This window comes from Euprymna scolopes, chromosome 8 (assembly GCF_053919585.1).
Source record: "Euprymna scolopes isolate OS-2025 chromosome 8, ASM5391958v1, whole genome shotgun sequence".
Classification (NCBI taxonomy): domain Eukaryota; kingdom Metazoa; phylum Mollusca; class Cephalopoda; order Sepiida; family Sepiolidae; genus Euprymna; species Euprymna scolopes.
The window spans coordinates 1,155,941-1,180,129 of NC_136489.1; the positions used below are offsets into that span (position 1 = coordinate 1,155,941).

General features: G+C 36.2%; 1 protein-coding gene across 3 annotated transcripts in view; it reads left to right on the top strand.

Moving 5' to 3' along the window:
- The window catches only part of LOC145283480 (methyltransferase-like protein 27), a 72,878-nt gene that overhangs the window by 27,342 nt on the left and 21,347 nt on the right, over positions 1–24,189 (top strand). For all 3 annotated transcript variants that reach the window (XM_080132298.1, XM_080132297.1, XM_080132296.1), the window contains exon 2: positions 20,350–20,516. In XM_080132298.1, coding sequence (XP_079988424.1) covers positions 20,358–20,516 — 159 coding nt within the window. In that variant the 5' untranslated portion in view covers positions 20,350–20,357. The remainder of the gene's footprint in view (positions 1–20,349; positions 20,517–24,189) is intronic.

Consider the following 24,189-nt stretch of genomic DNA (forward strand, 5'->3'; position numbering starts at 1 on the left):
CTATGGCTTCGCTCTATAATACCATTTTTACTTGGTAGGTACGCACATCGAAATCGCAGATGTGTGCCCCAGTTTTTTGCAAATGACTGGAACTCCTTACTGGTGAAAGCAGTCGTGTTGTCGGTCAGTATTTCCGTCGGTGGGCCTCTCCAACTGTCGGATTACAGTGGTCGTATCTGTCCGATACAGTGGCCGCCAGATTGCAAATCTAGAGGTGCCACAGTCGATGATAGTTTAAAAATTCTCACCATTGTGGTGGGTTACGTCCATTGCCAGTCTGTCCAAGTTGTTCTTTACACCAATATTTCCTTTTTTCCAGCGCACATGTGCTGGATCTATTGATCGACATGTTTCGCATGCTTTCATGACAGATTTAGCAGTCTCTTTGGACACTTGCGGGTCTACCATCCTTGCAAAATAAAGAGTTCGTTTTACTCCTGGATGTCCACTTTGATGATAGATATCAGCCACCTGGTTCCCATCTAGTTGTCTTACTGCTGCGCAACTCCCAAGCACCAGCTCTTTTCCTTCCTTGAGTAGACCCATCCACCTGCGTCGCACAGTGATGAGACTATCTGCATTATTCTAATAGGACTTCACAAGTTTTATATCGATGGACAATTCATATTCTTTTGCCAGTGATGTCAAAGTTTCTAACCGTCGTCTGATGAGCATTTCACCAGCTGCTTTCGTGTTCACACGCGCTTTTCCAGTCAAAGTGTCAAAAATTCATCGGTGCACGCACACCTAATCGGTAACTAAGTGTAACACTGTTGCCTTCCACTGAAAGGCCAAATTGACTCCTTTGAGTGCTGCGTCAAGTTCAGCTAGATTGATGTGTTGAGCGTTGTTAGTAGGACGTAGCCAACACGCATCCTCAATGACCGTTCCATTCGCCTCCAATGCAACTCCTGTCGCTATGCAACTTGCATCCACCCAGACTGTAACCTCTTTGCCGTCCATGTACCATGCTCCTTCAACGGGATCTGCTTCTCGTACTTTGCTCACAGTTTCTGCCAACATGTGATAAAGAAATGCATTTTTTATTCTGTCATCCCAGTCTTTCGATACTGCAGTTGCTAGGTGCTTGATAAATGCGACTGCCATCCAGAGCCATCTACATACGAGGAAAATGACCAACGAGTTTCCCACAAAGAGAAAATACGCGTCGACGGGTCAATTCATCGAGGATTCCTGGAATTGTATTTCCTCGTTTCCATTGCAGTGTGTCATCTTTCTCCCAAACTTGCAAACCCAGAACTCTGGCTCCGTTTTTCAGTTGCACCGGATCCTTTGAAACCAAGCGATAGTCTAAAACTGTTGCACGCGTGACGCAGGAACTACACTTTTATTAATGAAAATATCATCCACATATGGTGTTGTGGCATTTTTGATTGCATGGTCCTTAGATATGATCGCGTCTATTACAGAATTCATAATAAGTGGTACCATATTCAGCCCGAATCCCAACCGCGTTAGACAAAAGCGCTGACCATTGAAAATAACTGTTTGAGATGGCCATAACGATTTATCAACATGAATTTGAAGATATGCATTCCGCAGATCCATAAGTAACATATTAACTCCTTGTCGCCGCCAATCTCTTAGTTTCTGTGCACACACTTCTGCATTAGCAGTGAAGGCATCCACAAATTCGTTCTATTCCCGGTAATCAAGAAGTAGACGTACCTTGTGCTTCTGCCCCTGTGGGACCACCATTAAGGGAATTAGGCCTTTGGGTGGGCTAAGTTCTTCTTCTGAATATGGCACCAGCCATCCATTCTGCTGCTACCGCTGAATTTCTTTCTCATAGGCACCTCTGGCATGGCAAGGCATCGTGTAGTCTTGCACACTGTTATTCAATTTACTCGGAGAGCAACCATTTTCCCATTTCCATGATGCAGTCCATTCTTTATTAATGCGATCATAAGTCATGCTAAAGTCCGGCTCTCTGATAGAGATGGCAGCACATTTGTTTAGGCCGTCAAAACGTGCTTCATCTGATTCCGTGAAATGAACTCCATCGAGTTTTCTGATGGCATCAATTCCCAGCAGTATATCAGAACCAAACAGCGGCTTATCCACGACCAAGGCCTTAATGTTGACAGCAGGAACTCGGACAACCTCTACATTACTCTGCCGTATCCTTGGCAATTCAATGTACTTCCGTCAGCTGTCCGTACTCCTGCTGACTTCCGCTTCCAAAAGCGACACACAGCTTTACTCACTAAATTATGTGAACACCTGGAATCAATTAATGCCGTACACACTTGCCCATCTATAAATACTTTCATGGAGGGAAGAGTCTCAGTGTTTAGTTTGTCGGGGAGGAGACTAATACTGCTGTCTCCTTCCCTTCGGCGTTTCCCTGACACTGTGATGATATATGTCCAAGGCCACTGCATCTGAAGCAACGTATCTTCCGACGGACTTCGCACGTCCGATTGTTCAACCTCTTTTGGCGATTCTGTAAGCAATCCCTCGCAAAGTGGTTGGGACCACCACACCTGTAGCAAAAAAAATTTTCATCGTCACAGTGCATATTTGATTCTGCAGGGCTATCATTGTCACTCATGATAGCTCTTGTTGGGGTCAACAGTTGTTCCGCACTCATTGTTTCCATCCTGGATGAGGCACGTAATACGTTTAACATGTTGCGGTAGTCCAGACACGAATGCACACGTTAGCCAACATTCGGGCAACGGTCCCCCAACCAACTGGGCCAGGCGTCGCAGCTCAACAAAAAACTCGTCCACCGTCTTGTTAGGACGAAGTTGTCGAGTCACAAACTGGTCATATGGATTAAATGCATCAGTACCATACGCGGCCATAAGGGTTTGCTTGATCTATCCTGCATCTGCTTTCTGCTCCATACTAAGTTGCCTGTATATGGCCAGAGATCCACTTCGCAATCTCAATGGCAGGACGCGCTCAACATTTTTCATGGTACAAAGCTCCCACACAAGCTCCCCATTTTCAATCCACTCGATAATGGATATATCGGTGGCAGCACCACTAAATTCCAACTTGACATCAAGCATCTTGGTTTCCATGGGCGAAAGGTGATATAAAAAAGCCGAAATAGCTTCTAGAGTATTTGAACTGAGTCAAATGTGTTGTTCTGTCTTTTCTGATATAGTTGCAGTTTCGACACGTGTTCTCCCAACACACTATCTTCCCACTCGCCGGTGGTTTCTTTCCCTTCCTCTTTTATGCCCGTTCAACAAACTCCCTCGCTTCTAATTTGCATATCTCACACGTAAATTTACATGACCGTCATACATATAAATGAGACAGCGGCATTTTAACATTTTTTTTCTTAGAGGAAAAAACACGAAACTCATGCTATTCAGGTAAGTTACGGTTTCCCCCACAAAAATCAAAGCCGTACCAGCAGTTCAAGTCGTGGACGGAGAACCAACCCTCATGAGTGCTGATACCACCAATGCTTCGGTGACCAGTCTTACAAGTAGAAGCTTCCCTGCAGACACAATAAAACCCAGGGAAACCTGTTATGGGAACTTACTAATTCGCTTGTAATGGACTCTTATATTCGTTGTAAAGTATAATACTCTCGTGGGGATAGTGGCGACGTAACGCGAGACTACCAACAGTCTAACGACCAGAAAATGCCGATACCCTTTTCTTTGTATTTATTTCCGTGTACAATATATTATTTTCTAATCAAATTCGTGGTTCGAGTCTTTTTTCACGAAACTTTCCTAGGGCCACAACAACTAGCGAACAAAGATTCGAAAATTTACGACGGACATCTGTATATAAAATACTCCAGTGTTCTAATAAGTATTGGTGACAAAGTATTCCAACTAATGTCGTATTCAAAAAAACCTCAATAACAACCACGTTGCGATGAAGTGTTCGAACGAGCAAGATAGTGTTCCAAAAACACTCACGACGAATCCTACAGAGATTAGGTACTGTAGAATCGGACGACTAAACGTAAGGAAATAACTCTGAAACTTGCACTGAACTCTACAAGATTCTGCAGGATTGCTTTTTAGGAATCTCAAAAAAAATTGAGAGAAAATTCAAAGATAATAATATTGCTCAACGGGTAAAAAAATATAAATGAAAAATCCTTAAGTCGATAATTTTTGTTCAACTATTTCGTTTTTCATTTTTTACTCTCAAGCAAAACAAAAATCATGTTATTAAAAAAGAAATTGATTTTAATTCATACTGCCATGGAAAAAAGAGTGAACTTTAATTGAGAGAGAGAGAGAGGGGTGTGTAATTTTTTAATCGCTCGACCTCAATATCTATTATCTGTTAGTCGTTAAGATAAAAACGACTATGTAGAAAATAGCCAATTGGGTTTAACACATTCAAAGCGTTTCTTTAAAAGAGAAAAATGAAACGGCATGGGGGGACTTAAAATCAACTACAGCACAAATGTGCAAATGCCAAAGAGAAAATAGAAAAAAAACTAAGAAAGGAAGACTTGGTTGGTTAAATATCAGAACAATAACAGAAAATGAAAGAAAGATTTCAAAAGTGGTCATTGAAACAAGAGAAAGCAGATGTATTCCTACAAACTTTGACAAATAAAAACAAGTTACGTAAAGTAACATACTATTCTCACAAAACGCAGTCTAGAACGCATTGACAATTTCATTTACGCATCGTATTGTGATTGTGCGTCTGTTGAATAGTCTTAACCATGCACCTTATGAGGAATAGGAGACCATTGAACTATACATATGACACAGTCCCGAGCAGTTTCAGAACGCCACCGTTAAAATAAGTTAAAACAAAAGATAGTGTTGACCTTGTGTATGCTTTGAATAGCAGCAGCGGCTTTTAATATCGAACTTAAGACAGGACGGCCAGGAAATAGGTGAGCAGACGAATCTTTTTAAACCAGAAGTCACAAAGCGGATGGACGATTTAAACGCCCAAGCAAACTGATTTGAGTTTGCAGAAAATGATTGGTGTATTATGGGGAGGTTCTCTTCGGGTGTTGCCTACACGTTTTGAAAGACGCAAAGACAATACGTCGATTAACAAAGAAAACTGACACATAATAAAGATTGTATTTACAAATAGGCAATGTGCTTTCGCCGGAAATATACAATCACGAAATCTTTCTGTTACTGTGAAACTTTGAGTTTTTGATAGTCAAAATATGGACATTTTAGTTCGGCTAGAGAACTTGTATGATTCTTTCAATAATGATGCTGCTTTACCGTCGAAATTGTACTATGACTGAGGAACAGCAAGACGGATATTGTTTTTCATCAACGATGCTTGTTCTCCATGGATTTCACAATGGGTTTGGAGAAAAGTGTCGTGACAATGAGAGAGTTTGTCATAAGAATACCAATAGGTCGCAAGTATTTAATAGGGAAAAGCGACGTCGTAATAGGATCGATTGTTGACTGAGTAGAAGATTCCAATATCCTGAGAAGACGTCAATTGGCACTCAGTGCACGAAAGTCTGCTGGCAGATCAGTGTGATACATTGTTGATACATAGGAGATGTCAGCCCAATCAGTTGTGACATTTCTCTGGAGTAGTCGTAGTGGTGAAAGTGGAAATAATAGTAGTTGTCGTCGTTGTGTGCATCCCTTTCGTTTTCTTTTACTTTCAATTGAAAACGTCTGTACGCCTGTCGTGTTGGTGTTTAGCGACAGTCGTTTAATTTTAAATAGCAACGGTTGTAAAAATTATTAATCATAACAGCACACAATCACTTGAGGTTTAACAATACTTTTCGTTTGACCCTGCTTTAAGGGGAAATATACTTCCGTTCAGACTTAAGAGATGCACCATTAAATTTGAGAAGAGAGTGATTCATTTCTAATTACATGGGGCACTATAAAATTGCGAAGCGGGTAAATAGCGACATGTAAAATATTATTAATCCTGCGTTAATAACCTGAATGTTCCAAACATGGTTAGATGGTTAATCCCATTGGGTGTTAATACAGTCCAATACAAAAAATTGTATAGTGTTATTAGTTTGTAAAGTATAGTTATTCTGCTGGATCAGGAGATATCTACATTTCCTGTTGAACAGTTTGAATTACTTGTATCTTATTGATACTAATATAAAATAAATTATGAAATAAATTATAAAACTACGGAAAAGATACGCTATTACTTGCTAAGCTCATAATTACAAGACTAAAAAGTAATAAATTGTAATAATAATCAAATTGGGATGACCGAACACACCATGGGACTAACGCAAGGTTAAAAACAAATTAATCGTTTTTTACATTATTAGCACACATGCTATTAAATTTTAACAGTTTATTTTTGACAATACCTGTATTTAGACGTTCTGTCCCCACTGGGATCTTTAGACTACTCGCTCATCTCAGTTAAGATAAAATCAAAATGCAATAAGTCTATCGTACAGTATGCGAGGCTGACTGGGAGATTTTCCCAACATTTATATTAGACTAGCAATTCCACCCGGCTTTGCTCGGGCCCTATGTACTGTTCATAACTTTATTTGCATATGTATATATTAAAAAGTGTGAATATGTACGATAATGCCTTTTTGTGTAATAGACATCCTTAACTTCCATAGAGAAATATTGGTAGAGATCGCAGAGGTCGAATTTTTTTAAACTTTGACTCCAATTTTGACCTATTAACATTTATTGTTTTAGGCTCAAATCAAATTAAAATTCTGGACCCATGTCCAAGTAACCCACACCTAAACTTTCAAGTGTTTAGACCCAAAATTCGCGGAGGAGTTTGGTAGAGTTTGTAAAGGTCAGCTCTGTCAACTTTGACCTTACTTGCCTTTATGTAAAATTTCAAATGTTCAGACCCAAAATTGGCTTAATAGTTTGCTAGAGGACTTTGACCCCATTGGAAGCCAAATTTTCAGCAAAAAACGATTAAAAAGCTTGCCCTATGTTTGAATACATTTTATGTAAAATTTCAAATGTTTAGACAAAAAATTGTCTGAGTAATTTGGTAGAAACCGCAGAGATCAATTTTTTTAACTTTGACCCCAATTATGACCCTTTAACATTTATTGTTCTGGGCTCAAATGGAATTATAAAATTAGATCCATGTCCAAGGAATGTATATCTAAAATTGCAAGTGTTTAGACCCAAAATTGGCGGAGAAGTTTGATAGAGTTTTCAAAGGTCAAATTGTTGAACTTTGACCCCTTAACTGCAAAATTTCTGGTCAAAAACCAATTAAAACATTTTTCCCAAATCTCAATATTCGTATCTTAAATTTTGAGTATGTAGACAAAAATTGACAGTGTTATTTGGTAGGGAAATGTACACAGACACACACACACACAGACAAACATTTTCACTTTTATAGATATACTAGCATTTCAGCCCGGCGTTACCCGGGTGTTTGGAGGTATATTTTGAGCAAAAAAAAGGTATATTTTTTTTTTTAACTTTTACCCCTATTATGACCTCTTAACATTTGTTTTGGTCTCAAATTAAGTTATTAAGTTATATCCATGTCTAAAGAACCTATATCTAAAGTTTCAAGTGTTTTGCCCCAAAATTAGTGGAGGAGTTTGGTAGAGTTCTCAAAGCTCAAATCGTTGAACTTTGACCCATTAGCAGTCAAATTTCTGGCCGAAAACTAATTACAAAGATTTTCCCAAATATCAGTACTCTGCATATAAAATTCTGAGTCTGTAGACTGAAAATTGACAAAGTTATTGCGTAGGAAAATGTACACAGACACACACACAGACACACGCAGAGATACGTTCACTTTTATATATATAATAGATATACTTCTGCGTTCCATGTTAAAATTGAACGTGTCCTTAATAGTATCAGACCTAACTGAATGGTTAATTGTCGGTATAGACCGCTTCATACCCCCAAGAAATTCGAACAAAAAAACAGCCAACTGTGGTTCTCTCCGGAATATGCCGTTTCCATTGCATACAGAAACCCTTTTTCTCTATTGCTTTCAACGAAATAGATGTAGTGAAGCTACAGCCGTATTTAAGGTTAACATCAACCATTGTAAAAGAGTAATAAAGAACGCGAGAGATTCGTATGCTCAGTCCGTCAATTTCCAAAGTTGCTGAACAGTGGTTCGGTTCTCACGAGTTTTGGCGGATAACGGGGTTCTAACAGAGAAGTGTCCTCTATCCCAACCATTATCGATAGACCTGATATAATTCGTCAGAATCTGACAAAGGCACTCTTTGCAGCAATTTCTACCCTTTGCGATTAGGTCAGCATACCCCCTATTCCCGCCTTTAACTGAAAACATGTTATTTGATATACAAATATCTATGCGTGATGTTGCGAAGCTTATCAAAAATCTCAAAAAAGCTCCATTAAAGCAACTGGATCTGACGGCATTCCAATCAGAGTGCCTAAAAAACTTCAACTGGAACTAGCTCCCATACTTACACAGCTGTTATCTAAAGGAGAAATGCTTCATAACACTTTGAAAATACTCATTAGTCTGTCCCGTATTTAAAATTCAGGAGTTCAGTACAGACCAACAATTTTCCTGTGCGTCGTAAGTTGCTGGAATCTGTTTTAAATAGTCAACCTCCTCAGCAAAAGCAACATACACAGTGACACGCAATATCGCTTACTTTCTGCTAGATCTACAGCTGATGTACTGTAATATCATATAGGATTAGTGGGGACTTCATTTCTAAAGAAAGTGCTCTTGACATCCCAAAGGCTCTTGATAGTATATGGCATAAATACCTACTTCACAAGATCTCCAGCTACGGAATTGCTGGAAATGTCCTTTCACTTATTAAATCATTTCTCTCTGATATGGTAAGAGTAGTGGATGGTGGAGAGAAATCAGGAGCTCATAATATCAACGTCGGCGTTTTCGGGGTTCCATCTTGGGCTCAAGTCTGTTTCCGTTTTTCATCAATGATCTCTCAAATCACATTTTAGGACATTCGTAGACATCTATGCCGACGATACTATGATCTATGGCAACACATCAAAGACCGTAAATGACCAAGTTCTCTCTTATTCTCTCTTTTTTATCTTTAGCGCGTGATGTAATGAGAAAAAGGGTGGTTGCTTGAAACAAACTTCTCTTTTTCCGCTATAAACGCTCTGAACCCCCATCTGGCCCTAGTTGAAATAAGTGACTCTCGTCTTGAGGGAGCATTATGCTTTGACAAGCTTGGGGCTGGCCTTCACCACTGATCTGAAATGGAGTACATGCATCAAATCCGTTGCCAAGGTTGCCAGAGAAATGGTTGGATCATTGTATCGCTCTGGTAGATGTCTAACTTCCGATGCAATCCTGTGCCTGTATAAGAGCCAAGTACATCCTAGAATGGAGGGCTGTTACTACATCTGGGAAGGAGCTGCTTGGAGCCCCCTATCCTGTCTTGACAGAGTTCCAGACTGGCTTCGAAACCTTTTGGGTGATGCCTTCTTCTTCCCTGCAACCTCTTTCCCACAGAAGAGCTTTCCCACAGAAGCTAGCTTGTCTCTGCCCTATCGTTATTTTCATGGTGACTGCTTGTCTGAGTTCAAATATATGGTCTCTTGTAAAATTTTAACAAAAACACTCGGTCAGCTACAACTGCTATCACCAATTTCCACCGACCTTTATCCGTGCCTTAATCTAAATATATATTCCACGAATAAAGCTTCTTTCATAGAAATGGCCGGCTGTGGAACTCTGTTTCGCGTGTTTGCTTTCCAAATGGTTACAATATGGTTGTCTTCAAGTTCAATGTTAACACGTTCTTGCTGAACTGTCTCCTTAAAATAATCAAATTGTACCAAATTCCCATTACGAACGATTACAACACTGTTTTCCTGCTGACTACCGTACACCGATTAACCCTTAACCTCGAGTGGCCTTAAAGCCTTGATAAGTGGTGACCCTTTGTAATATATATATATATATATATATATATATATATATATATATATATATATATATATATTATCTATGTAGTAATACGATAGCTTGTGTTATTTTCTGTGTCACGCTTTCATCCGGGTCGTTTAATTGTTATGTATTTCCATTTTTTGTCATAAATACTTTTACCAAGAATTCTTCATGAGTTTTAGTTTCGGTTTCGTTTATAGCTGATGGCTCTTAAGTCATCCGGGTCGTTTAATTGTTATGTACTTCCATTTCTTCTCATAAATAATTTTATTATGAATTCTTTATAATTTTTGGTTTCGATTATGGCTGAAGTAACCCATTTTTTTTCATAAGTTTTTATTTCGGTTTCGATTCAAGCTAATGTACCCAAGTCATATGGATTTTTTTTAATCGCAACTTTATAATATATAAAAATCGATAGAACATTAACCCTATAATAATATATACCAAATCTGCAAGAATTAAAATATCAAATTTAAGCGTACTTTACAATCGGGCTTTGTCGAGTGTTCCTGCTAGCTTAGATAAATACTTTTACAGTTTTAACAAAAAAGCTACAATAATATTCGTGCGTCTCTATTTACACTGAATATCTACAGAATGCTAACATCAATATATTACATGTGAATGAGCCTCTGTGGAATTTCTACAGGTCCCACTAGTCAATGTATTAATTTGTAGAGCCATAATTACTCTGAAACTTATTTTTAACTAGAAAACCAAATTCACTATCTTTTCCTTCCTTGAAGCACGCTTTTTCAGCTTTTAAATCTTGATTTTTCATGTCCAGGCGCTACCCATTGCATTAAGGATTTACTAACTGTTGCGCAGGTGCGGTCCTTTAGGAATTCGATATCCTGTTCTGCGACTCACCACACGGCGGCATAAGACAATTGTGCTGAAATATTGGGCTCTATTAATATCATCAGACGTGTACTGAAAGATCATCTTCCAATTAGCAATGTTGTGGGAGAAGGTGCGGGGCAAACAGGTCAGAGATAAGATCTGTCGACGAGATCGTCGAATAGAGGCGTGGAACTTTTTTACAACAAGGTCGATCGCCCACAGCTGCCAGAGATGGAGACAGCTGGTCTCTAGGAATAGTAGTAGAGTTGCAGCTACTCTTACTATAAATATTAATACTACTAGTAGTGGTAGAAGTAATAGTAAAAATGCTTGTCGTCATATCTCTTAGCGTCGTATTATTAAATATAAGACGCGGATATATTCCTGAACTATCTAAGTTAATGTTCTCCCATTACAGTTTGTAACAGTCCGGAAAGAGTACTGTTTTTATATAAGTCCAGACATTTTTCTAAAAGGCTCTATTCGTCAGTTTATCACACTTAGGTTTTAAATAGCATTTGCACCTGTGCTCGTCAGTGCGACGACGCTACCCTTTAAAAGGTTCTGTCGGTCGATGTCCAACTTGTTTCTGTGCGTCGCTTTATTTTGCAATAGTATTTCATTGATCTGTTTCATTTTATTGTTATTTTTACTTCTTTAGTATTGTCGTCATCAGAGATCAGGGCTAAAATCCACCTGAGAATATGGTTTAATGTAGGTACGTGCAAAATGAATGGCCTTCTCCCCCAAAAAAAACATGTAGACCCCCCTCCTTTCACTTAAAATTTTAACAAAATTAAATCAATCTAAGTATGTGTAATGGTTAAGGTGGGTAACAAAAACATCATTTAAACCACCAATATACTTACCCATACATTAGGCGTATCAGAAATTTGGAGGGATTTTTTACACACCTAACAGAAAACTGCGAATAAAATATAAAAAAACTCGTAATTTCTTTATTTTCTGTATGGAATATACTTCCAAAATAAACTATTAAAGTTTTTGAAAAAATAATAGAAATATTATTTTTTTAAAAACAGTGTTTACAAAATGTTTACAAAATGCCGATGTGCCTTCATGCGGCCATTTTTTACGTAATAAAATCAATAGAATTTTACGAGTTAAATATTTTTCAATTTTAAAATTTTAAAAATCTATCAAAATTTTTCTATTGGTTCAATATTTACAATCATTTTCAGGGTCAATGTGAAATTTTATGCTCTTTCCAATAAAATAAATATAATATTTTAGAAAAACGTTTTTTTTTTCAAATTCACCCCCCCCCTATTTTGAAATGTCTATTAAAATTTTAATAATTAATTCATATGCTAAAGTTTTATATATCACAAATTGAAGATAAAAGATCAATAAAGAAAGTATTTCCATTAAAAAAAATTGTTTTTTTGGAAATTTATCTGTAAAATCCAAAGTGTAAAACCTTTTTTTAAAAAAAAAAACAAAAAAAAAAAACACGTTGATTTTTTTAATAAAAGTTCATGTTATGCTTACATCGTCAAGTAAATACCAGATGTTGACAGCAAATTTTTCTATTTCATTGAATTTTTTTTTTTTTTTTTGTTAGATATTTTTTAAAAAATTTAGTCGATAAAGAAGTATTAAAATATATCAGTCTAAAACTCGTGTATTTCATTAAAAAAAAAATTTTTTTAATCGATGAAGCGGATTTTTTGTTATGGGGAAAAACTTATAAGTGAATGTGCATTTTCTTTTTAACTACGGAGGATGAAAAATATTAATTTTTTTTAACACACGCAATAAAAAAGAAACATTATTTATGTCCCTTGGACGAATTCGTATTTCATAAATTTCATTTTAGCAGCAGCAGCTCTTTAAAGCTTCGTGCAAAACACGTTGCGAAAATACTATTTTCTACAACCCTCGCTTTAAAAATCCTTTTATTTAAAAAAAAAATACATGGAATTTAAAATATAAATATGGATAAATTCTTAACAATGAAGAATGGAACTACCAATTTAATAGCATATTTTTTAAGTAAGTGATTTTTTTGCATTTATATATATATATATACATATATCTATAAGCAAGTCAAAATATGTTGATTTTCTTTATATTTTTTTAAAGAAAAGCGCTTTAAAAAACAAATATTGCATAATTTGCAATTAAACCTGTTATTTTTTTAATTTGGTCTATGCTCCTTTAATTGAAAAAAAATTAGGGTTTGAATTACATTTTTCAAGTAGTTATCAGATTCGAAAAATAGTGAGTTGAATTATTAAAGTTCTGATCATCATTTTTAATGGCCACTTTCTGATACACCGACCATACATAAACCTGAAGATCCCCAAATTCTTTAAAATAACATAAGACATACCCCACCCCAAGATCTTCCCATATAATATATAATTCTTTATAGCAACCTCTACAATTACGCGTATTACATTAAATCTCCATCACACATCCAAATATAACCTACACTTCTTCATAACGCGCAACTATCATTAATAACAAACATTAATAGGTCCCCTTTAAAAACTAAAAAAAAAAAAATATGGACTCTACTAGTTAAATACATAATATTTATATATGTACCAATAACCTTTAAATAAACATGTATGCATCCAATTTTAAACTTAATCGATCTCATACGATCTCCTTTCAAGACCCATAAGCATCATTAGACTGGCAATGCTGTAAAAAGTATCCCACCCGAACATATATACTCCAGCCATATCACAGCGATAACAAATTTATATTGACCCACTAAATTTGATACCGCTGCGAAGTCTCTTCCACCGAGAAAGATAACCCTTTTTTTCATAACCCTTACCCAGGTAAGAAATTACGCTTATCATAATGGGTTTATACTTACATACAATAATTTACGTTTGATTTAAATGGTTTTAAAACTCCTAACCTTTAACTACAAAGATACACCCCACAATCAATATTTAACACACTTAGCATTCAATAAACTTCACCACGCACCAATACTCCTAAATGTCAATACTACCCCGTAGCAGCAATGCATACAAAGTCCACTTGAAACAATTATATTAAAATAAAGATACTTAACTATGGTGAAAACCCTTATTAATATACAGTCCGCCTTCACTGAAACGGTACTTTTTTATTTAGTTGTCCTCATTATTTCATTCAATACTGATGTATACTTTTTATAATCTAAATGTTTCTAAGCCGTTTATTGTTTGTGTATCCATATATTTGTATGATGTCTGCTTTTTTCTCTTCTGAGGAGAAGGATTTAGCTTCGAAATGCCGAGGTTCTAAAGGGGTTTTCTTCCATTTTTCTCATTTTCTTTCAATTTCATAATATAATAAAGATTTATTTTACTTTTATTTTAAATCGTTTTTATTATTATATATATATATATATTTATATATATATATATATATATATATATATATATATATATATATATTTAAATAAGGGAGTAGTCACCAACAATATGTATTTTTTAACATTATTTTATTATTCCGTGTCTTGGTTTTTCATTGAGAATTATGTTTGGATCATTGTAATAATGCTTTAAAGTCATTGAAATAGTTTTTACGCGCGTTTGAGACGTTCTGTGAAGCGTCCTCGTCAGAAATTATTTTCAAAATGTGTTGGAGATGTAAAAATGGCGATTTTCCTAGTTCATTTGAAGTGTTTCCAAGGAGTGGAGGCTTGTAAGTGTTTATTATTCATTGGCATGTTCAATTTTTATTATTCTTTTATTGGGCTTGTCGAGGCCGCTGACCTGGCTGTAGTCACTCTCTCTTTCTTCTAGTATTTTTTCTTGTGGGGTAGGGTGTATGTGTGTGTGTATGTGTGTGTGTGCGTGCGTGTGCGTGTGTGTGTTGAGAATGTGTATACTGTTTTATAGTATTATAAGGTTATTTGTTTCCTTAGGAAGATGACTGTGATCCGAGGTCGTTACTAATGTGTATGTGTGAGGAGGGGGGCAGCTCTTCTGAAATAAGGGTAGGGGTGCTTTCATTCTATTTTGATATTTATTTTTTGGATTCTTGGATTTTAGTATTGTGATTTTTCGTTTTAGTCTTTTCGGGTATTCCTTGTTTAGGATGCAACAAATCCTACATAGGCGCCACCAAAACTTTCAGCAATAGAGTGGCCTTACATAAGAGCAACATCAAAATTGCAGATAACAGAAACCTCTATGCTTCAAAACACGTACACACATGCAGTGGAAACAGCTTCAAAATAATGCCAATCTTCCAAACAGACAATTATTTTTATTTACTTACACAGGAAAAAACTTCATCACCAGATTCACTCCTGGACTGAACAGAGCCTAATAATATCATCACACAAAAACATGAAATGCAAGGTACACTCGCATGCACATCCATACACTTACACATATACACACCCAGGCATAAATCAGAACCGACACATTAAAACACACACACGTGTGCGCATACAACCACACACAGACATAACACCCCTATCTCTAATACAACACACTGAACAATACCAACCCTACTTAACCTCGAAACCAACAACACTAGGAAACACCTAAAACCATAGTATAATATCTGTTCCAACACCTCGCTCCCTCCTCAGTCAGTGGAGGAGAACCCCCTCATGACTGAAACAACTATCATCCCTTCTATCATCCCCCTCCCACACCTATACCCCCTCCAATTGCCCCCCTCTGGGGAACAATATCTTCCCCACACTAGGAACCGATCCTGGGTCTGGCAATACCCACATTGGGAGACAAATAAATAGAAACATTAAAAAATCCCCAATACATATATTAAATACACCCCTCTTTCTAAACAAACATAATATAAGGAATACCCGAAAAGACTAAAACGAAAAATCACAATACTAAAATCTAAGAATCCAAAAAAATAAATATCAAAATAGAATGAAAGCACCACTACCCTTATTTCAGAAGAGCTGCCCCCCCTCCTCACACATGCACATTAGTAACGACCTCGAATCACAGTCACCTTCCTAAGGAAACAAATAACCTAATAATACTATAAAACAGTATACACATTCTCAAACCAATAAAAGCAAACACACACACGCACACACACACGCGCGCACACACATACACACACACACCCTACCCCACCATAAAGGAAAAGAAAAAACACTAGAAGAAAGAGAGAGTGACTACAGCCAGGTCAGCGGCCTCGACAAGCCCAATAAAAGAGTAATAAAAATTGAACATGCCAATGAATAATAAACACTTACAAGCCTCCACTCCTTGGAAACACTTCAAATGAACTAGGAAAATCGCCATTTTTACATCTCCAACACATTTGAAAATAATTTCTGACAAGGACGCTTCACAGAACGTCTCAAACGCGCGTAAAAACGATTTCAATGACTTAAAAACATTATTACAATGATCCAAACATAATTCTCAATGAAAAACCAAGACACGGAATAATAAAATAATGTTAAAAAATACACATTGTTGGTGACTACTCCCTTATTTTAATAGACATCTTTCTTTCGTTGGAATTTCTAAATCCATTTTATATATATTAATGGTGGATGTTCTGACAAACTACAAGCACTTGTACCCCCTGCGACGTAAACTCAAAAGGCAGCAAAATTCCACCCCTACACAGCAGATATCCCGAGATTTAAGAAAGCCTGCTTCTCCAATAGTTTCTTTCCCAGAACTACTACATTTGGAACTTCCGGAATTATGCTTTCCCAACTGTACTGACATGCAGAAGTTCAAGTATAGTGTAAACAGACATCTTTCTGCTCATCTCCCTCCATAGTATCCCTGCAACTTGTCTTCGATAGTAGCCTCCTACATCAAAGTGGTACTGAGACTTGTTTGGGGTAAAAAAGTGAATAAAACACACACACACACACACACACACACACACATATATATATATATATATATATATATATATATAAATGACAAAAGTCTATATATCAAATTTAAAGACATTGACCATCTTCTTTTCAGTATGTTTGACATGCTCAATATTTGACAGCACCCGTTTCGTAGCGCAAAATAATTGATTTAATTATTATACCAATCAATGAATTAATTTTATTTAATTATTATACCAATCAATGAATTAAGTTTGCCCTTAAGAAAAAGCACTTATCGAATTTAAAATAAAATAAATGTATTCGAGCATGATTACAAAATCAGATAGCTGAGAAAGAAATTACCGTTTTCCCTTTATTACGCCATCTTTAAGCGAAACAGTGCTGTGTATATTTATATATATATTTATATACACGCATACATATGTATATATAGGTATATGTATATATATATATATATATATGTTAATATATATAGATGTATATGCATATATACATATATGTATGTGGTGTATATATATACACTTGTGCCCGATATTATTCATACCCCTCGGATCTTTTAGATTTCTATAAGAATATTGCTCAAACCAGAAGGTAGACAATATTAAAGGGATTTCAAACAATAAATCAAGCATAAGCATTTAATTTTAACTCAACAAATCAATAAATTAGGCAAGGTTGAAACATTATACAAAGAAAAACAATAATGGCACTAGTTCAAAATTATTCATACCTCTCTTACTAATAGTCAATAGCATGCCCTTTATTCTTAATAACTGCCTGATACCGTTTTGGATATTTATCAACAAGGTTTTTACAAGCATCAACACTGATTTTTGACCATTCTTCAATGCAGTAGTTCTCCAAATCCCTCAAATTTCTAGTTTTCCGCTTTTTAACCTCAGTTTTGAATATGTGCCAGAGGTTTTCGATAGGGTTCAGGGCGGGACTCTGGCTAGGCCATTCCAAAACATTAATTTGATTATCCTCAAACCATTTCTTGACTGTTTTGGCAGTATGTTTTGGATCATTATCCTGTTGAAGGACCCAGTTTGGTCCTAAATGGAGCTTCTCCGCATCCTGTCTAATGTTTTTCTGGAGTATCTCCAAATATTGCTCCTTCTTCATGGTTCCATCTATCTTGACCAAACTACCTGGACCACTAGCCGAAAAGGAGCCCAAAAACATTAGGCTACCACCACCATGTTTCACCGTGGGTATGGTGTTCTTTGGGTTGTAAGCTTCTCCTTTCTTCCTCCAAACGTAAGAAGCATCCATATGGCCAAACAATTCAATTTTTGTTTCGTCAGTCCACAAAATACTTGTGAAAACGGACTCTGGAGAATTTACATGGGTCCTAGCAAACTTTAGACGTGCTGCAAGGTGTTTTCCGGTGTGCAATGGAGTCCTTCTTGGTCTTCTTCCTTTCAGACCATTTTTATGCAGAGTCCTTTGAAATGTTTGCCTTGATATTTTTATGCCAGAAGACTCCAGATTTTCTAAAATGTCCTTAGTAGTGGTGGTTGGATTTGCATTAACACTTCTTACAATATTCCTGGTGGCTCCAGCAGACAGTTTCCTTTTCCTTCCTCTACCAATCAAGTTGTTTGTTGTGTGGTGGCTCTGGAATTTTTTGATGATGCTCTGTACTGTTGCTGTAGGGACCTCAAATTTCTTGGAAATTGACTTGTAACCTAAACCATCCTTATGTGATTTCACAATTTTAGTCCTAAGATCATTACTAAGCTCTTTTTTCTTCCCCATTCTAATAATTTTTATTCTTTTATTGGTTTTCAGTTGATATCATTTTAATTTCTGAAAAATGCAAAAATCGAAATGAAATTAATCAAAGGTTGTATAAAAGCATTCAAAATAAGAATCAAATAGGAAACAAACAGTCAGAAACTCGATTAATACTGAAAAAATAAGGGGGTATGATTATTTTTGAACATTGCAGATTTTATAAATAGCTGTATATTTCTTTTATTACAAGTATCCCGAGATTTACAAATGACGAAAATGATTAGAAGAGGTTTATTAAGAATATGTATCAATATGGACGTAAACAATAAATTCTTACAAAGTTACACCTAATAAACTCAATTTTCAAGGGGGGGTATGAATAATATCGGGCACAAGTGTATATGTGTGTATATTTTTTTTTATATATGTGCATATATGTGTATGAATATATATTTTCATATATGTATCTGTAACGTGCTGGAGGAGATTTTGTCTGTTGCACGTATATCTTATTTCGTGTGTCTCTTTGTCTGCATCTATGTATGTAATTTGGATACATCTCGTGTGTGTGTGTGTGTGTGTGTGTGTGTGTGTGTGTGTGTGTGTGTGTGTGCATATATACGCAATAAAGTTCACCATTCCTTTATTCTGTCTTGGTCTTCTGTGATCGATTCTTCGGATCACTGGTCGATGAGCTGTAAGGAACATCTAACCTGAAAATATGACGCCGATTTTCTGGCACGGATTGCTTTATTTCGTCGAGGAAAGAACTGGGGAAACTATCGTATTGTTGACTCAAGCTTTTTTCGTTTCTCTTTTCGACGCATTTTTGCGCTAAATCTCGACTCGTCTGTTCCGCGCAAAATCGGAAACCAGACTGAACTTGCATGGGAAGAAAAAAGATATTTTCCTCTCATCTTTCCTGCACTCTCTGTTTCTTTTTTTTAACGTTTATTTCACACGAACCGAATGACCTATTTAAAATGCCACCGTGAACCCTAGCTATAGCGTTTGACATGCATCAACCTCAACCCTTGAACTCTTTTGCACCAACCAATGTTCACAGCAAAATAATAAATTTTAACATGCCAGGGAAACCTGGGATAGATTACATATCATATCTCGTCCTCTCAATATTTTAAAATATCTACGTACATTTTTATATAATCGCTTTATAATTTCTTTGCCTACTTCAAGTCAAGAAAAGATTAGAAATCCTCATTATATTGTAAAATTTTTCCATTTAATTTTTTTAAATTACATTTAACCCCAAACAAGGCACATTGCCACTTTGATGTAGGGGGCTACTATCAGGGGCATAAGCTACAGAGGTACTATGTGGGGAGTTGGGGAGCAAGATGTCGGTTCATGTTACACTTGAACTTCTGCATATCAGTACAGTTGGGGAAGCAGGAACCCGGAAGGAAATTCCAAAGTCTAGCTGTTGTGGAGAAGAAACTACTGGAGTAGAAGGCTCTCTTACATCTAGTGATCTCAACTGTGAAGGAGTTGGATTTTGCTGCTTTTCGGGTTTGTCGGGCGTATTTACGTCGAGGGAGTACAAGTGCTTGCAGTTCTTCGGAGCATTCACCGATAAATCCAGGATAAAATGAAACGAAATTTTTTAGCTTTACATTTGTATAATAATATTTAGAGAAAAGTGTTGGTAAGTAATAATTTTTATTAAACTTCTAAATACTTGTAATATTTGCAAAAGTGTTATATACATGTAAAAGAAAAAGGAAAACCAAATTAGAAATGAATTACATCAAACATGAATTACTTATAAATTGTTATGTAAATTAGGCACACAAATAGCTATGTTCGAACCCTTACTCTCTATATAATTAATTTAATTAAGTTATCAATTTAAATAATTGAGCCATTTTGATGTTAATAGAATAGTAATAAACACAAAATGCACGGAAAATAGGGTAAGTATTAATAAATAATGTAATAAATGAAAGGTAATGAAGACAAATACTCTACAACTCATTTGGAAAAGTTTCTTCATTTTTAGTTTTTTAAATTAGTTTTTCTTTATCAAAATGCTAATATCTACTTGTAATGTTTACTTGTAGATACAATTATGGATGAAAACTCAGCGGCACTTGATTACACAAAGGACAAATCAATTGAAGATCAAACTGCTTATGCCAGTAATTTCAAGGCACACAAAAAAGGAATCAGTAAAGAAGAAATGGTGCAAGCCTATTCTGAATGGAGCAAAAATGGAAAATATGAAGCCGTAAGTGGTTTGGACTGTCAGTTGCTCTTTCCTACGTGTTTTAGGTAACCCCGAGTTTATCAGAAGGTGTTTTTGTATTACCAAATTGATTCGGGCCACGCCAGAATGACCAATTCCTAAAAGGACGCGTTTGCTTTAAAACAGCTCCAATGTTTACTTCCAGTTAAGAAGACAATACGTCAAACATACGTATTTGTAACTTTACCATCGTCAATTGTTTTTATTATAAACTAGCGGGGGGTACCTGGCGTTGCCCGGGTGTTTGGAGGTGTGTGTGTGCTCGGGGTGTTAATCAAAACATAAGAATAAGCGAAGTAAATATTTTAAAGCTTAAAAAATCGAAAAAAAAACCCAAAAAAACTAACGTACGGCAAACGAACGATGTTAAGTGTAAAAATCGGACAAACAAAAAAAAAGAAAACGCGAAAAAGAAAACAGAAAAACGAACGTAAAATCTTCTTTAAAAAATCTGAAAAATAAAAACAGAAAAAACACGTGAAAAATGGCTTAAAAAACCCTGGGGGTACCCGGCGTTGCCCGGCTGTTTCGAGGTGTGTGTGCTCGGGCGGGGGTGGGGTGTTAATCAAAACATAAGAATAAGGGAAGTAAATATATCGAAAAAAATGCAAAAAAGAACTAACGTAAGGCAAACGAACGATGTTAAATGTAAAAATGGGAAAAACAAAAAAGAAAACGCGACACAGAAACCCGAACGTTAAAACTTCGTTAAAAAATCTTTAAAATACCCCCCCCCAAAAAAAAAACACACGTGAAAATGGCTTAAATCCCCCTGTTTCAATATTGAAATGTAAAAACTCGAAAAAAAAAAGACATCTCACACCACGATTCCAACCCAAAACCTTTAGATAATAAGGCTGCGCTCTAAGCAACTGAGCTAAGACGACGTCGACGAAATTGTGTCTGTTTTTTTAATATTTAAAGTAAATCATGTTCCGACGTCGTATGACGCATGCGTAGAAGCGAACTTGTCATGAGAGGACGGTTTTTGCTTACCTCTCCCTGTAGAAAACTGATGATTTTAGGGTGAAGAAATTAATGTTTTTGACCAATTTTCCGATATTTGTCGGGCGAAGATTGGATCTTTAAAATGATACCGATCTCGTGAAAATCCGTGACCCGTGTCGAAAGCTTTTTCGAGACATAAAAACACACATACATACATACATACATACATACATACATGCAAACATACATACACACATTTTCGCTTTTATATATGTAGATGGGGATTTAGTTGCATAAAGTTTTCTTAATTACCTAAACAATTACCGAGTTATATTTTAAAATCATTTTGTTTTGTAAATATTTGAGATTTATAAAAGATGAAAAATATATTCTTTCTTTACAAAATTTCGTTATGTAAACAACATTTATAAACAACCGAAACAAATATATTATAACCAATATTTACAAAAAGGTTTTGAAAACAATTTTCAGAAAAATATTTTTTAAATGTATTTAAAATTACGTTTTAACATTAGAATTTTACCAAAATAATCTTTTATTGATCCTAAGCAACAAAATGTGTCTGTTTGGTTGTCACTCATTCAGGCATGCCGTCAGTCTCTTTGGTCGTCAGGTTCCCTTTCCTGTGTGTAATTTTAAACGAATTATGTTTTTATTATACCTTATTGGTCTGCCAGCATTTGGAGGTTTAAATATTTCAATATTGGCTTAGAAACTAGATCTATTGCAAACCTAGGATTGCATGCACTTATTCTTTGTCTATTATCTAAGTACAGAGGTAACAACAGGAACAATTCAAACACAAAGTGTCTGACCTTGGTACCTGACTAGAACAACAAACCTCGTCCTATTATCTATTTCTTTTTATTTGGGTAACTTAAAAACATTTTTTTGTAACTTGGCTAGACTGGAATGCTCTTGCTCTAACAGATTAAAGAATAAAGTTTGACAGCTTGTCTGGTTACTGTTTTTGATTGATATTGCAGCTCTACCTCTTAGCTTTTTATCAATAGTGATATAATAATATAATACTGGCTATAGAAAGTAAGCCACAACACCGGAAAGACTACTTGTGTGAATTTTATCTTCTCACATACAATAAACCAAACCTTATTTTTTATTCAGTCTAAAGTCAATATTACTGACAATTGTGAACGGGTTCCTTATTCCAGGTCACCAACTGTGACCTTTCAGGGTCGCTGGTAACAGGTATGAACCCTCACACACGGATCGTGATCGTCTTTCGCAGTTCTCTCGGCACAGCGGTATCTGATTGGTCCGTATCAGCGTCGATGTCACCTTCGGTTGATATTCCGTGTCACGCTGGAGTGAAGAGATTTCATGCACACAAAAGCAAGACAAACTCAGATATCTCTATTCTAGAAGTTCATTCAACTCAAATTTACAAAATTTAAACTTATATATAATGTCCAATGTTAATTTCTTACAAAACACACTATTAAATCTTACTCTTCGTGTTTTGTGGTGGCGACGGTCGAGAAAAGGGAAGGTGCGACGGCTTCTCTCTGATTAGTGTTAAATTCTCTCGAGATCCAGTTCAACTCACTGATTTCTGGCGTGAGCATTCGCTTATATTGGAAGGTGATAGCATAGGTAGGGTCGCTTACTAGACGAATCACCAATCAGCACGTCATTCCGAGGAACTCTCGATCTAAGGCGTGTGTGCTGGTGAATCAGTGAATTTTCGCAGGTTTAAGTTCTAACGATCTCGTGATGTCAAAATGCCATCGAATTTGTCACTTTTCCCCAACAATAAAAACTATATGCCTATTTTACAAAACACAATAAATTCATAATTTAACTCTTCCTTTCAGCCAGGTTACCCGCAGCTACCAAGGCACCCAATAATGCTTAACAGTTAATACCAGCATAGTTGCTCGGCCTTACTCAGTGTTTCGGGGATCTTAATCACCCCCAATCGAGAGCTCTACCGCTCCCAGAGGCGGTCACGCTACACAATTAGAACAATGAGAAAACGACAGAACCAGGCAATCTAAGAAAACAATCAAATTGCAACCACTTTCGTCCTTCGATAATGTAGAATGCTTCCTTACTGTAAACTCCTCAGATATTCTGGATTTAATCAAAATTATTCTACATTACTCAATCTTTTAAAATAGTTTTTACTGGACGAATACTTAACATAATTAAATCATTTTTAAATAAGAGAAAAATCCAGGTTATCTTCGATGGTCCTACGTCAAAACAATATAATATAAATGCTGGTGTACATCAGAGGTCGATCTTTGGACCCTAATTGTTCAAAATTACCTCTCTGATAAAAGAGTGATGAGTATATTTACTGACGACACCACGCTCTATAACAAACAGTAAGGGAAAACGAATAAACACATATTTAATGCAATGGTGGAAATCCTAGAAGAAGACCTCCAGTCTGTAGTGGAATGGGAAAAAATGGATGGTCACATTCAATGTTGCTAAGACTAAGCTTCGTCCCTTTAATAATTACAATAAACCTGCTCAACTACTAATAGTCATGGCTATTCAAACTCCTCGGCTAGAATAGATATATTAACAGCATTGCCAATGTAGTTGAAAGAAAGGTGGGCTGGTTTTATTTGCTTACTCACGAGAGCAAATTAGACATGACGCCGTTTTTTAATGCTGAGAGGGGGAGGGGGAATGGACCAGCTCCCAAGATGTC